General features: G+C 56.8%; 1 protein-coding gene across 3 annotated transcripts; it reads left to right on the forward strand.

Moving 5' to 3' along the window:
• The first annotated feature begins 329 nt into the window (after positions 1 to 329).
• Tp53i11 (tumor protein p53 inducible protein 11) lies at positions 330 to 14,484 on the forward strand. 3 transcript variants are annotated; one of them, XM_021193890.2, is made up of 8 exons: positions 330 to 518; positions 9,607 to 9,688; positions 10,122 to 10,408; positions 10,888 to 10,946; positions 11,162 to 11,210; positions 11,572 to 11,668; positions 12,027 to 12,128; positions 12,472 to 14,484. In XM_021193890.2, exons 3-8 carry the CDS (start codon positions 10,235 to 10,237, stop codon positions 12,603 to 12,605), a joined length of 615 nt encoding a protein of 204 aa, XP_021049549.1. In that variant the 5' UTR covers positions 330 to 518; positions 9,607 to 9,688; positions 10,122 to 10,234; the 3' UTR covers positions 12,606 to 14,484. The 3 variants fall into 3 exon arrangements, with proteins under 3 accessions (XP_021049549.1, XP_029392784.1, XP_029392783.1); XM_029536924.1 differs by having other exon boundaries at positions 10,269 to 10,408; XM_029536923.1 differs by having other exon boundaries at positions 10,272 to 10,408.
• Positions 14,485 to 14,674: the final 190 nt, after the last annotated feature.

The following is a 14,674-nucleotide window of genomic DNA, read 5'->3' on the forward strand; positions in this document are numbered from 1 at the left end:
CCATCCTAGACACCGGCCTAGGCCTGAGAATGGGTGTTTTATAAACCCGTAGGGGTATGTTTGCAGTCCGGGGGTGGGGTGGGGAGAAAGGGGCGCTGTCTTCAGAACTTCCGAGAAAGTCCTGGGTGGCGCAGCGGCAGGATGTCCTCGTCCGGGGATCCCCTAGCCAAGCGTGGGTGCGCCCTCCGCAGGCGGCTCCCGGTAGGCCCTCTGTTTCAGCTCTGGGTCCCCCCCCCCCCAACCCCTCTGTGCCCGCCCCGGCCACCTCGGGGGCGAGGCAGCCCAGCGCGTGGGAGGGGACGGCGCGCCATTGGCTTGTGCGTGGCACTAGAGGAGGGACCAGTGCGGGCCGCCAGACTCGGGTGAGCCCAGCAGCGCCAGGAGTCCAGCTTGCCCTGCCCTGCCCTGCCCTGCCCTGCCTGCCTGCCTAGCGCGGCGCCGCGATGTGAGACTCCCCGGGCCGGAGCGTCCGCAGGGCACGCCAGCTCCGCGAGCGCAGCACCCCGCGCGCCAGGAACGTAAGTCTGCTGCCGGCAGCCGCTAGCCTCACACTTCGGCGCCGCTACCACCGCGCCGGCCGCTGCCTGCGCAGAGCAGCCGGGGGACGCCGGGGGCCTTAGGGACCGCCGGGGGCATCGAGTACCCTGCGAACGACAGCCGGGCGCGAGGACAGCTTGGCACCTGCGGGGCGGCGGGCGCCCGAGAGCCCCGCTGAGCTCCTCGTGGCACCGTCCTCTGTCCTTTTCGTTTGTTCCCTTGCACTGACTCGGTTTCCCTTTCTCCCCCAGCTCTCTTCTCCGCCACCTCCTTCTCCAGGGGCTGATTGTTTCTCTCTCGGCCTCCTCCCGGGCTTTATCTCTTTGATTCGGAGGTAGAGAGAGCGGAGAGTAAAGCAGTTTCTTTTATCTTGGGGTCTCTGTCTTAAGCGCTTGGTTCTCGGTCCCCTCCCCCTTTCTCGCCACCGCCCCCCTCCTCCCGCCTTTGTTTCCCGGCCGGAGGAGTGCGCGGTGTAAACTTGCGAGTTTCCGGGTCCTCGCCCCCACGGGTACACGGGCGAAGAAGGTGGAGGGGTTCCCGCTGTCCACTGGTCTGGCCGGACCTTTTGTGTGGGTGCCGGGGACTGGAGGAGTCGCGGACTCCCGCCTCACAAAGTGGGGGAGTGTCCTCGGTGCGGAGATGAAGATAGATCAGAGGGGGAAGGGGTAAAGCCGGCGACACTCTAGAGTCCCTGCTGGAGAGGAGCGGTCAGAAAAGTGGTTGGGCCTGACCCCAGTCGGGGATGATGGTGTCAGGAGGTATTGCAGGTGGACCTGGGCGACTCTCTCCCAAACCGCGCGGACAGCTCTAAAGGGTAGCGTCATTGCCTGGCGCAGGATGGATTGGGGTCCCGTGTAGTGCGCAGAAAATATTCCGCGCACCATCCTCGGGGCACCGCGAGGCCAGCCGCCCGCTTCGGCGCCCCATTCGTCGCCTTCTTGCATCCTGCATGGAGCGGGCTTCTCCCGCCTGTGAGGTGGAGGAGCAAGGGTAGGCCCAGGACCCACTCCCACTTTGACCCAAAGCCTTACGCACACAGCCAAGGCCTCCTCAAAGGCCCCCAGCACGGACTTCCTGTTTCGTTTCTTTTAGAAAAACTTTCTGGATGGGGCCTGGAGAGAGTGTAGAAGTCCCTGGGTTTCAGGGACACCCACCCAGCTGTGTCTCCCATCTGGAGGCTCCTGGAGAAAGGCCGCCACCTGCCGCCGACGGGACTGGTGGGTTCCTGGAAGAATCCGGAAGAACACCACCTGCCCCTTAGTGGCAGCCTCTGGCACAGTCCGAGGCGGAAAAAAAAAAATATTATTATGATCTTTGGGAAGTCAGAATATACTTCGGGTTTCTGTTGTCGCCTTCGTACAGACAGCGCGCTCTCCTAGGGTCCCCTCTGGCCTCCGTGTCCTAGGTGCCCTCTGCCTTAGCTTCTCTTCTTCAGAACTCAGGTTTGTCTGTCTTCACTTGCTGTCCCTGGCTTTGACCTTTCTGGGTCCAGGACCTCTGCCGCTCCTCTCACCTCAACTCACAGCCTGGACTTGTGACAGCCCCCTCTGCTGGAGACAGAGGCTGCCGGCTAGGGGCAGGGTCCTCACGAATTATTCTTGGTTTTTCTGTGTGTTCACTTTTACTGCTCCAAGTATCAGTGAGTGAGCCACAGAAGAGTGATGTCGCAGTTGGCCAGCACGGGTCCCACAGGTCCCTGCACACCTGTGGAAGCTGTCAAGACTCTAGGTAGTGCTGTGACTTAAGCAAGACGAGATAAATAAATAATACTTAAGTCGATTGGGCCACGTGCCGTGCCTTGGCATTTTTTTCTCAATACCCAGAAGTCTGGATTATGTAGGAAGACCTCGTCTCAGAAAGAAAGCCAGAGTCAGGAGAACATGCAGAGTGTTGGGGTGTTGAGGCCATTTTTAAGGAGTGGTCAGTGCTGCTTTCCGGGTCCTGCGGAATAGCCTGTGCAAAGAGCCAGAGGCAGCACTGTGCCATTCCCATAGACAGTGGTGAGGAAGAGACAGGAGGCACTGGTGAGACAGGATGGGGACCCCCACATCTCACAGGTGATATTAAGAGAGAATCTTTAAACCAGCATCCCATAGCCCCCCTGTTAGGAGGGGCAGCTAACCCCGTGGTGCCATTTTCTTCTGATTCCAGGTGGGGAAGCCTCATCCCCAGTAGCTCTCTGTCCCTACCACAGCCACAGTAGACAGGGACAGGAGGACAGTCGCTCAGGCCGAGTGCCCTGGAACCCCCCCACACACCTCCCAAGACCCTCATGCTCCTTCACGCCTGCCTGGGTCAGGGTGCTGGTCGTGACCCAGAGTCACCTTGATTCTGCCTCAGCCCACTTCCTCTACCCTCTTTGGAACACCCTATTTGCGTGGGTATGGATTCCTGGAAGGGGTTCTGCTCCGTAACTGCTTTAGTAAAGAGGGGGGGGGGAACTGGGGCCAGGTGTTTGAGTCTGTCAGTCTAAAGAGCAGCCTTGTTGATCACTGGCTACAAAAACACCAACTATTCTGGATGTTTGTAGGCAACTTCTCTTCAGGGGGAAGTAAGTGTCATTATGCCCATTTAACAGATGGGGAACTTTGAGGGAAGGCCCAGAGAGGCAGGCCTGTCTTCTGACGCCCTGCATAGGGTATAGGGGCAGAGGATGTGAGTGAGCATGGACCTTTTGAGGAGTGACTTGCCCTGTTAACCACTCAGCCAGAGACTGGAATGAGGAGGGAGGTCTCAGCCTTGGACTCTGATCCCTGCCCTGGGGAAAGCAGGGCTTAGATCATCCAGTCTGGAGACACTGTGCTGAAGTGAAGCTTGTCTTCAAGGAAGACTCTCCCCTGCTCCCCACCGCCACCCCCCCCCCCCCCCCCCCCCTTCTGTTTTGTTGAGCGGCAAGGGAGAGGTCNGAAGCTTGTCTTCAAGGAAGACTCTCCCCTGCTCCCCACCGCCACCCCCCCCCCCCCCCCGCCCCTTCTGTTTTGTTGAGCGGCAAGGGAGAGGTCTGGGGAGGAATGACAATAGTTGAGGAGGGGGGACTGCTGCCTATTCATAAGGCAGCCCTGGCCCTGTGGGAACCAGAAGCTAATGGATGACAGGGCCAGCTGCCCTTGAGGGCACTGACTCTCGGTCACCAGGCCCCAGGGAGGCTGGCCCACTCAGGGTTGAAAAGGACAGGAATTCTCCATGCTGTGCCTTGCCTTTTGCAAGCGACCGAAGGACAGGAAAGGCCTTGTAGGTGACTTCTGAGAGGCTGCCTGAGAAACGGGCCTTGGCTTACACAGGGCAGCAGCCCCCAGCCCTCGGGGAGAAGCCAAGCCCCATCCCCGCAGGCAGGGGTGTGGCCCCCAGACCTGAGTCCCACCCACCCTCTCTCACACAGCTACCATTGCTTATTTATTTATTTATTTATTTATTTATTTATTTATTTATTTATTTATTTATTTTTGTCCCCTAAGCTCTGAAGATAGATATATGTGATGAGAGTCAGGGCCTTTCCTCCGTCCCTCTGGAAGTCAGCCACCTTCCAAAGACAGAGAGAGGAAAGATGAGAAGAGAAAATCTCCACAGGAAAGCGGGAAGAGGGGCTGCTGAGGCTGGGCAGGGCCTCATCGAAATGCAAATAAATGTGTTTATATAGCCGGGGTCAGGGTTGCCTAGTCAAACCTGTGGAGGGCCCTGGAGACCACACTCTCCACCCACACAGAAAACTGTCAGGACGGCAAGCCCGGGTTCGTCATGCCTGTGACCTCAGCTGTCCTCCTTGAAGCATAGTGATTCAGGGCACCCTGACCTCCCAGTGACTCCAGGTCCCAGACTCAGGATCTTGAGGGTTCGAGGAACCTGGCATGGACTCTGTAGTTTTGTCACTGGGATGGGTCTGTGGTCACGGCCACCACACTAAGGGCTTGAAAGCATGGTCTTTGTCACCTGCACTGTTCACAGCCAGCATCTTAGTGACAATCGAGCCCATGGCACTGCTTTGTCTGCCCAGGCAGCGTGCTATAGAATAATTCCATTCCCTGGGGACTAAGGTCTGCTCCGCTGCCAGCAGGCCCTGGGCACAGTAGCTTCTCTTCCATTTTCCCTTTGTTTGGGCCTGGAAGATCTCCAAAGAGACCCATACAGTCCTACAGGCTGGGTCCCATGTCCCTTGGCTTTGTGGGTGGGGCGTGGTCCCAGTTGGCAGGGAATGTGGCTCTTCACGGGGCAGCAGGTCTGCCTGAGTCCAGGTCTGGGAATACAAGCCTAGGGTGGGAATGTGGTACTTTCACCCTCTGTTCTCCATGACAACCTCAAGATGTGGGTCACTTTGCCACAGGGCCCTAGCGGTTGATTCCTAGCAGGTTGCTGGACCTCCATCTTGTCCCAGACAAGGGTTCCCTAGAAGAGGCCTCAGATGATACAGATTCTGCAACCCAGAACCCCCCAAACTCTGAACTCTGTCGTTGTCCTCACTTGAATGCAGCCCTGTTCAAACCTATTTCCAGCTGTTCTACACAGAGCGATAGCAGAACAATGGGCTCTCACTGGTGGCACTGGTTCCCAGAACCCTGCCCACAGCACAGGCCCTGAACCTAAGAGAGGCCTGACAGGGCATGGAGGTGAGGCTTTAGACTGGGGACCCACCAAGACTTTCAGGGGACAGTTTGAGGCTCAGTTATGCTTGGGGGGAGGGGCATTCCGTGTTCCTAACCAGGTACTAGTGCACAGACATGCACACACATTCATCCCCCTAGCCTCCCACCCCCGGATCCTCTCCGGAGGTCTCATGCAAGCTCAGCTCGCAGTGAACTTGAATTCCATCGCCGCCACACCCTCCAAGCCAGGGACTCCCAAATAAGTAAGTCTCGAGGGCCTTAGTGCTCTCCTCTGAAAAATGCAATGGAAATATGGCTACCGTCACAGGCAATCATGTGGACTTCAGGGGGTTCCCAGCCTGGATGTGCTTGCTGGCAGCTGGCTGCTGTCCCCAGCTCAGGCAGGACATGTGGGCAGCTAGCTCCCTCCTCACTGGTAGGAGGGCATTTGCAGCGGCTGCACCTGTGCCCACACTGGGGAGGAAGTGGCTCCCTGGTTGAAGGGCTGTGGCTGTTACTCAGGGGAAGTCACTGGAGCAGCTGTGGGTGTTCTGGGTCCCTTCTTCCCCTCCCCCTCCCAGGCCAGCAGGTTTCCTAAGCCAGCCCTCCTGGGCACAGCCTCCTGTCGGGACAGCTGCAGTCCATTGGTTTCTATGGCAACCAGGCTTCCTGGGAAGGATGGGGAAGTCCTCCAGGATCTGCATGGGAGGTGTGGGCCCCTGCCTCGTCAGGTCAGGTCTGCTGCCCAGGGCTGCATCTGGCTAGGGGTTCATTCATAACACAAGACATTTTGCTGTCCTTTGTGGAACACAGTCCAAGAGCCCGATTCTTTCGGCTGCACTCTATGTTGGATCACAAACTACCTGGGTAGGCTCAGTCTAGCTTCTTAGATGAGGACTTGGCGGTAATTTTCCTGAAGTCACAGAGAAGTGAAGAGAAAGAGCTGAGCTTTGCCTCCAAGTTTTCCTAGTCATTAAGAGCGTGTCCCTCTGCTGAGTGTAGTGACATGTGCCTTTCATCTCAGCACTGGGGAGGCAGAGGCAGGCAGATCTCTGAGTTCAAGGCCAGCTTGGTCTACAGGACAGCCAGGGCTACTCAGAGAAACTCTGTCTCCAAAAACAGGGCGTGGCAGGGGCAGGGACTGGGGAATGTCGATTCTCACTCTTTGGCCTTGTACACCCAGGGACCCTCCTTTTCCTGTGTTTAGACACCCACTCCCCTGGAGCCTGCAGTACCCCAGGAAGGTACTGTCCTCAAAGCCATTGCACTGTAGCTTCAGATGACATTACTGGATTAAAGGCCCCGCCCCTTAGAGAGTGACCAGGTTGGAAGCCAGCCCTTTGTACAGCCCTCTCTGCCCTAGGCCAATAGCTGCAGCTTAGTTTCGGGCAGATCCTGACCCATGGACCTTAAGTTCCTGCCTGCTCAGTGTGTGGCAGGAGCAACAACTGCCTGCCTCTTGGCTCTCCCTGTCGACTGCAGTTAGGGAGGCCTGGGCTGTGAGGACTGATGCTCTGGGGAGCACACACCCTCTGGCCTTCTTCTGTGGGGTCAGCCTCTGGAACTAGGGAGTGGGAGGTGAGGAGACTTAGGTGGTAGATGTCTAGGGATGCACACAGGAGACCAGCCAAACCCGGAGGAGGAGGGCAGGGGTAGAGCTGACCTGCGGAGCGTGGGAGTGGGGGGTGAGGTGGGGGGGGAGAGGAGGAGGACTTTCCCACTTGGACGAGTGCTCAGAGTGACTGTCACTCTTAGAAGGATGGAGGGTTGCTGCGGATGTTCTCAAGGACTCTGACAGGAAAGGGAGGCAGGGCATGGTCTTGCAGGCACCTGTTTCATGTCCACAGTTGGGAGCATGAGGGTGGATGGTTAGCCACGCCTCCCGCTTCCACAGTCACCGTGGGGATGTGGAGGCCCTCAGGGTAGCATGCAGGAAGCCAAGCAGGCCTGAGTGGAAGGGGTCTTTTCCTCTCTCGTCATCTGAGTGAGGAAAGAAAGGTCACTGGGAGGGAGAACAGACCCTGACCAGGGCAAGGCTCATGGCTGGAGGGTACCCTACATTCACTGGCACTTCTGCATCCCTGCCCCCCCACCCCCGTTCACAGAAGGAAACTGAGGCTGGGTGTGCCCTAGTGGCTCTCTTAAAGCCTGCAGCCCCTAAGTGGATAGAGCCAAGATTCAAAGCCAGCGTGTTGCCAGTCTTCCCAGGAATGGAGTGGGGGAGGTGCCTGAAACCCTTGGCAAATAGCTTTGGTGGGGAAGAGAGGCCAAAAGGCCGTGTGTGTGTGTGTGTGTGTGTGTGTGTGTGTGTGTGTGTGTGTGTGTGTGTTAGTGGATGAGTCATGGAGCAGAGGAAAGCTGCCCCTAGCTGAGATGCTTCCAGCTCAACAAGGAGGGACACGATTTAGCTAGCCTTGTGCCTGTTACTGAGGTCTGGGGTCTTGGTCCCATGTGGTGGGTAAAGGGTTAATGAAATCATTCTCTTGGTCCTCTCTGTCAAAGCCACCATGGCCCAGTGTAGGGGGAGTGCTGGGGAGAGTGGCGGCATCCTGTCTAATAACTGCGGTCTTCACTGGACACTGTCCAAGATGGGACACTGACCACTGGGTTGAGGGAGTCGACATGCTTCGCGGCGTTCTGGGAGTTAGCCCCTCCTTTCCCCGTAGGAGAGAGGAAACTGAGGCACAGTGGTAAGCAGATGGCATACAGGCCAACTTAAACCACTGGAGGTCCCAGATGTGAGTCCAGGCCGTGGAGTGTGCAGCTCTCCAGCTGTGGCCTGGCAGTCACTTTCTGAATTTGTCTCTGTCCAGAGTCTTGATTCTCCTTAGACCAGCTTGGGGGTGGGGGTGGGGTTGGGTGTGTGTGTGTGTGGGGGGGGGTTGTCCCATATCACCGATGAGAACTCTAAAAGGAGTAATTTGCTCTGACTCCTGGTGACACCAGCAGAGCTTTGGTGTCTCGCTGTCCATGCCTGACACACAGAGGAACTCAGTGGATGGGCTGTGTTCTGTGCAGGTGCCTCTCTTTATACTCCGATCCATATTTACCTCAAGGTTGGAGCTAAAGTCCTATTTCACAGATAAGGAGACTGAGGCTCGGATTAGTGAGGTGACTCACCAAGGGACACAGCAGGAGTGTGGAGGGTCATGCGTATGGTGGAAGGCGTGTGTGGTGCCCTAACTGTCTGCTTTGTCCACACACTTCAGTAGGCCCATCCCGGGCCATTTACCTCAGAGGCCTGCAAATGTGTGGTCCCCACTAAAACCACACAAAGCACAGGCAGAAACAACCGAATGTCCCTGTTTGCTCTGAGTGTCCCACAGAACACTGATGCACAGTAGAAAGGAATGGACGCCTGGGGCACCGGGCGAGCTGGGAAAGGCACCCCGTTGAGTGGGAGACGCTGCTTGGGCAAACTGTCATATGCTTTATGATTCTGATTATGCTACACATGAGAGCAATCCAGACAGACCTGGAGTGACAGAGCTCAGACCTGTAACTGCTCAAAGTGGGAGATCAGGGTACACCTGGGCTAGCACACTGCAGTCTGGACATGTGAACTCACTGTGTCCTGACCTGGCGGTGGAGTGACATGAATTATCTGCACAGTCATTTCTCAGAGGGGACATGTGAAGTATGTGCTGATATCTCTGTCCTTCAAGGAGGGTTGGCCGGGCCGGGCTCTGCACCCTTGTCTGGTGTCTAGTCTGTCTGGAGTCAGGAGAAAGTGGTGGCCTGGGTTGGGGATTTGGCCCCACTTGGAACAGTGTGACTAAAAGGGCATCCCTGTGTCCCCTTAGTGGTGTTGAGTGCCTCTCTATGGGGCTTGGGCAGTCGTTGCATCCCGTCTCCCTCCATCAGGCACAGGAAGGAAAACAGCCATTCATTTCACACATGAAGAATAAGGCTGTGTGCTGGATCCCGGGGCCCAGGTCTTGCTCGTCCTTCAGCCCCAGTGGTGACCGGGTTTGTGGTGTTGTCATTTTGAACAAAACCCCAGGACCCCTTCTATGTACCCGTCGCTGCCCCCCCCAGCACCCATACCCGCTGCGCTACTCTGCTACTGTGTTTGTTGGAATGCTCTACTTCATTTCAAGGTTCTGGAGGTTTGAGAAGGAACCTGAGTGATCTGGGGATATTATATTCCCTGGGGCTGCAAGACATTTGTGAAGGGACATGGCGCTGGGCAGCAGGTGGAAGGAGGAACTTCTAAGCTGTGCCTTGGAATGAGTTTGCTGGGGTGAAAGTGAGATACTGGGGTACCAGGACTCTGGGCGCTGGCTGGGTGAGCAGGTTGGTGGGGATGAGGGCTGGGATGCTGTTCTCGTGTTCAGTGGGACTCTGAACATCCTGGCTGAGCTCTGCCCACCTGAGGAATGCTCTACATTTGCTCCCATCCTTCGGGGCGTCTTTGAGATGCAGACTGGAGCTGCCTGGGGTCAGCCAGAGCCTCACTTGGTTCCCCTCCGCACCCTGTCTTCTCTCCTAGGTTGTGAGGACTGAGCACAGGAGAGGACCCCTCGTCTCAGACTCCAGTGCGCATCTCAGCATCTAGCTCACTGCCCATCTCAGTACGTGTCCAGGACTGGCCTGTGGTATGGGGTGGCATGACTCAGGGCTGTGGAAGATGGTGGGCAGAGGTAGGCTGGGGTAGAGGCTGTGGATGCTGATGTTGGGGAGTGGTTTACGTCCGGGCAGTGTGGCTACTACTATTGAAAGCCTCATTTTCTGGGCTTAATGTCACCTTCCCTCATGACTAACCCTCTCTTTAGGACTTAGGAGACTCACTGTGAGCTTGGGCAGGGTCCTTACCTCTCTAAAGTCTCCTTTGTCTCGATGACCCAGAAATATTGTCAGTGAGATCCATCCCGGTCCAAATGCCTTTTCTAAAGCCCATATTGCCACTCCAGGGCTGAGTGTAAGGCCTTGTCTGACCCAGTCACCTGGGCTGGGTCATGTCCACGGGGGCCAGGCTGGAAGCATCCTCCTCAACCCCTTTTACAGGAGAGGAAACTGAGGCAGCTGCAGCACCATCTTCTCTTAGGCCCCGGGTGGGGCCTGGCCACATCCTTCTCACCCTACATTGGGACCTGGGGTCTGGAAGTCCAGCAGGAACGATGACTGAGGCCAGTGTCTCCCCATGTCCCTCAGCAGAAGAAAAAATGGCAGCCAAACAGCCTCCTCCGCTCATGAAGAAGCACAGCCAGACAGATCTTGTGAGCCGCTTGAAGACCAGAAAGATCCTGGGTGTGGGCGGGGAGGATGACGATGGCGAAGTGCACCGGTCAAAGGTGAGCCATGCTAGGAAGAGGAGCCAGGAGCCTGCAGTTTCCAGGACCCTCTGCAGTGTCAGGGGAATGCTCTGCCTAGTGGCAGAAGTTTGGGGACAAGACCCCAGTGCTTCCTACAGACATGTGTGCATCCTGCGAGCTCTGCCGGTTATCCATGTGTTACTGACCCACTGTACAGATGAGGAAGCTAAGACTCACTTAGTCGGACTAAGTAACTTCCTTAAGGTTATATCAGTGACCCACAGAACCAGGCCTCCAGCTCCTGCTGGGCAGACCCTGAGTTTCTTTCTTAACCACCTCTTTTCCGTTCTCTTGTCTGGGTACCAAGGGAGGCAGGAGAGGTTGACCTTGCATTGGGGAAACCTCTGTGTCAATCAGGGATGCTCTGATGGCCCCCAGGTGTCCACAGGAGCTGGGAGGAAGGTGGGTGGGATGCTGAAGGCTGTCTTCCCTGATGCCTCTGACGTGTGTGTCCACAGATCAGCCAGGTTTTGGGCAACGAGATCAAGTTTGCTGTGCGGGAGCCTCTGGGGCTCAGGTGAGCAGCAGGTCTTGTTTGGATGGTTTTGTGTCCCGGGTATGTGTAAGATCCTACATTACTGGGCCTTGCTCTGAGTTACATCCACACTGTTCAGTGCCTCCTCAAATAGCCCTGGCTGTTTGGGCTGCACAGGGTGCTTCCCCCTGGGTTTTGGGTTGGTAGTGGGGGTCAGGGTGAGTGTGGCTGTAACTGTCTTCTCCAAACCTCCCCAGGGTCTGGCAGTTTCTCTCTGCTATGCTGTTCTCCAGTGTGGCCATCATGGTGAGTCCTGTGTGTCCCCACCCAGGCTGCAAGTAGGTCCTGTGCTTGCCTGCTGGTGGCACCTCAGACTTAGACCTAGATGGGAGGGGAGGGGGAGATGGTTGGGTGTGGCCCTTTCCCTTCCCCCAGCTGCTCCTCCATGCCATCGCCAGCTGCTGCTATCTCGACTCTGAGGTCCATCCTTCTGGGTCTCAGCCAGCTCCCCGGCTGACATCCTGCCCATTACTGGTGTGCTGTGCCCCAAAGTAACCAGCACACGTGCTCTGGGCTCTGGGTATCCCAGCATCGGATGCTGCCCTAAAGAGGTCCCTAACAGTTGTCTCACCTCATAGCTGACCCTGTGCTCCTCTGCTGCCCACAGGCCCTTGCCCTCCCTGACCAACTCTACGATGCAGTTTTCGATGGGGCTGAGGTCGCGAGCAAGACCCCCATCCGCCTCTACGGTGGTGCACTCCTTAGTGAGTATTGCTGGGCTTCAGCAGCCTGGTAGCCAGGGCCTCTTCATCTGTGTCTGTGCTGCCACCTTGTGACCATTGCTAGAATGCATGTAGTTGGTTCACTGCCCTGGCAAGGACAGAGGGCTGGAGGCCCTCGCCCCATTGTGTAGATAAAGATAACAAGTCCTGGGGAGATGAGCACCTGGCCTGGGTTGGATAGGGCTTTAGAAGCAATGTGAGCCGCCTCGGGGGAAAGCTGTAGCTGAAGAGCTGAGGACTGGAAGAGGGGCCGTCCGGTCTGAGGAGTGGGTGTTATGGAATAAGTGGGTTCGGACTCCTGGGCTAGGGGTCAGGCTGCCCCTGTGCTTGATCCCAACAGGCATCTCCTTGATCATGTGGAACGCGCTCTACACAGCCGAGAAGGTCATCATCCGCTGGACTCTGCTCACTGAGGCCTGCTACTTCGGGGTGCAGTCCCTGGGTGAGTGGCATATGGTGGGAAGGCTATCAGGGTGCAGGAGGAGGAGGGCAGAGCACTGGGTGCTCCTACAACATAGACCAGTGTTCTGAATCCACAGCCCAGCCGCTCCCTCCCATAGGTGTACCCTCCAAGCCCCCCCCCCCACTCAGAGTGGTGTACTTCTAGGCACCTGCCACTTGGGGGCAGCAGAGTGGCCTAGGCTGGTGTTAGGCTTCTGGAGGTCGTCAGCCTGCGTGTCCCACCCCCACAGGGATGGTGGAGGGTATTCAGCCTAGAATCCTGATGGGAGAGACTCAAGCGCGTGTCCGCTCCTGACCTTTGCCTCCCCCGACTTCCTTCACAGTGGTCACTGCCACGCTTGCTGAGACGGGCCTCGTGTCCCTGGGGACCATGCTGCTCCTGGCCAGCCGCCTCCTCTTTGTTACTGTCAGCATCTACTACTATTACCAAGTCGGCCGGAAACCCAAGAAAGTGTAGCAGGCTGGGACCTGCCTGGGCCTGGACCTGGGCCCCGAGCAGCTGGGGACTTCACTGTCCATGGGTCCCAGACAGGCCTGCAGGCAGGCAGGGTGCACACGCCTTCCTTCTCTTCCAGGCATTCCACGGAGTCATCTTGGATCTCCTGGGATTCTAGGAGTGACAAACCAGGCTGTGGCCTCTGCACCCTACCCCTCACCCCTGTGGAGGGACAACTCCTTGCCTTGTGTTCCTTGGCCTCTAGACTCTAACAGGCACAGTCTAGATTAAGTTTTGGGGTCTGGGCTGAGTCAAGGTGAGTTCCTCTGCCAGGAAGCCCTTTCTAGGAGGTTGTGTTGGCCCCAGCAGGGGCTCTCAGCTTCTCCCCATCCAGAAACCCGATGTGTGAGTCCCTCATCACACACACACACACACACACACACACACACACACACACACACACACACACGGTGTTTCTAGAGACCCAGTTGAGGTCATCTAGCAAGGGGGGTGACTGCCTCCCTTGGGCCAAGTTCCCCATCCTCAGCCTGCACATCTGACCCTCTCTTTGGCCTGCTGTGGGGTATTAGTGTGTTCTGATTTCTCTGGCTGGCCGCCTGTGTCCCAGAGCCCCAGAGTCCCTTCCCAAGAGGCCAGGGTTAGGCAATAGACCACAGGCCTGACAGTCCCTGGCTCCTGGTTGCCTATAGCCTCCTAGTGCATGAGGAATTCTGAGGAGAAGACAAGTGGGGACATTTCCTTGGCATGGCCTCCAAGGCCTGCATGGCTACACCTGGCTTAGTGTCTCCTCCAGATGCCCTCCTGAGGCTGCCCCAAGGCCTACAGGTTAAAGCCAACAGCCCCTCACATGCAACAACGGGCAGAGACCCAAGAGAGTCTGCCATCCCTTAGCAGCCCCGTAAGTGGCCTCTAGAGCTGAAGGCACGCCCCTGGTGCCACCAGCCTGTGTGGCTCCTCCCCTTGGTCCTAGCTCCCAGCACCTCCCTACCCTTCAGCAGCAAGCACACGTAAGTAAGAGATTTGGCCCAAGGCTTCTCCCTTCTGCAAGGGGATGGTCCCCTATACCCGAGGACTCTTTCTCTAGGGCACCTGGGCTCACAGCCTCCCTGGGCTCAGTTGTTCCTGCTGCCAAGTGCCCCGTAACCATGGCCTTTGCCTACTGGAGGGGACTCAGGGACTCAGTGGAGGACGTGCTCAGCAGTGGCCAGGGCTGCTTCTGTAACCGAGGTCTGGCAGAGTGTCGAGTCCCTGCACGTTCAGGAAGGGCCCATTGTGTCTATCTGCCTCTTGTCACTGGCTTGGTGCCAGTCCCTCAGTCCCACCTCTTGACTTGGAGCACGGACCCTGCCACTGCCAGCTCAGTACAGTCCCAGCTGCCATAGACCAGGTGACATTTGTTGACACTGTTCTCAGAGGTGGTGAGGATTTATCCTCTATGAATGCAGATACCGTCCCAAGGGAGGTAGTTGTAGAAATGGAAGACGCCAGCCATGCAAAGCCTGTGGGGACATACGCCAGGCTTCCCCTCGGCAGCATGAGCTGGCAGGGCCTGCCCCAGGGGTGGTGTCTAGGTCACCCTGGTTAAACTGCAGTGATACATTCAGGTGGGTAGGGTCGGGACAGACCAAGGCTGGCATGTGTGGCCTCCGGAAGACACCTGCTTGGAAAGAGGCAGTGATGGAGTTAGAGCCCCACCCTGAGTCTGGGCTTAGGGTGCCCTGACCGCTCCCCCACCTTCACAGTTCCTCTTGTCATGCTTCTGCCTGGCCCCCAAGACTGCCTCTGTCATGGTCACTATTTATTCTTGGTCCCTTTTTCTTTTTGTAAGAAACAGTCACAAGAAAAAACAAAACACAAAAAAACAACCAATGAGAAACGATCTGTGTGGTGTCCTGTTTTATATTACAAAATTTCTCTTGATATAGAATATAAAAAGGGGGAGACTTGGGAGATACAATGATAAATTAGCTCTGTTTCCTACTGCAAGGGACATTTACAAATTCCAAAATAGACTTTAGCATATGACGTGTGTGTGTGTGTGTGTGTGTGTGTGTGTGTGTGTGTGTGTG

This window comes from Mus pahari, chromosome 3 (assembly GCF_900095145.1).
Source record: "Mus pahari chromosome 3, PAHARI_EIJ_v1.1, whole genome shotgun sequence".
Taxonomy (NCBI): domain Eukaryota; kingdom Metazoa; phylum Chordata; class Mammalia; order Rodentia; family Muridae; genus Mus; species Mus pahari.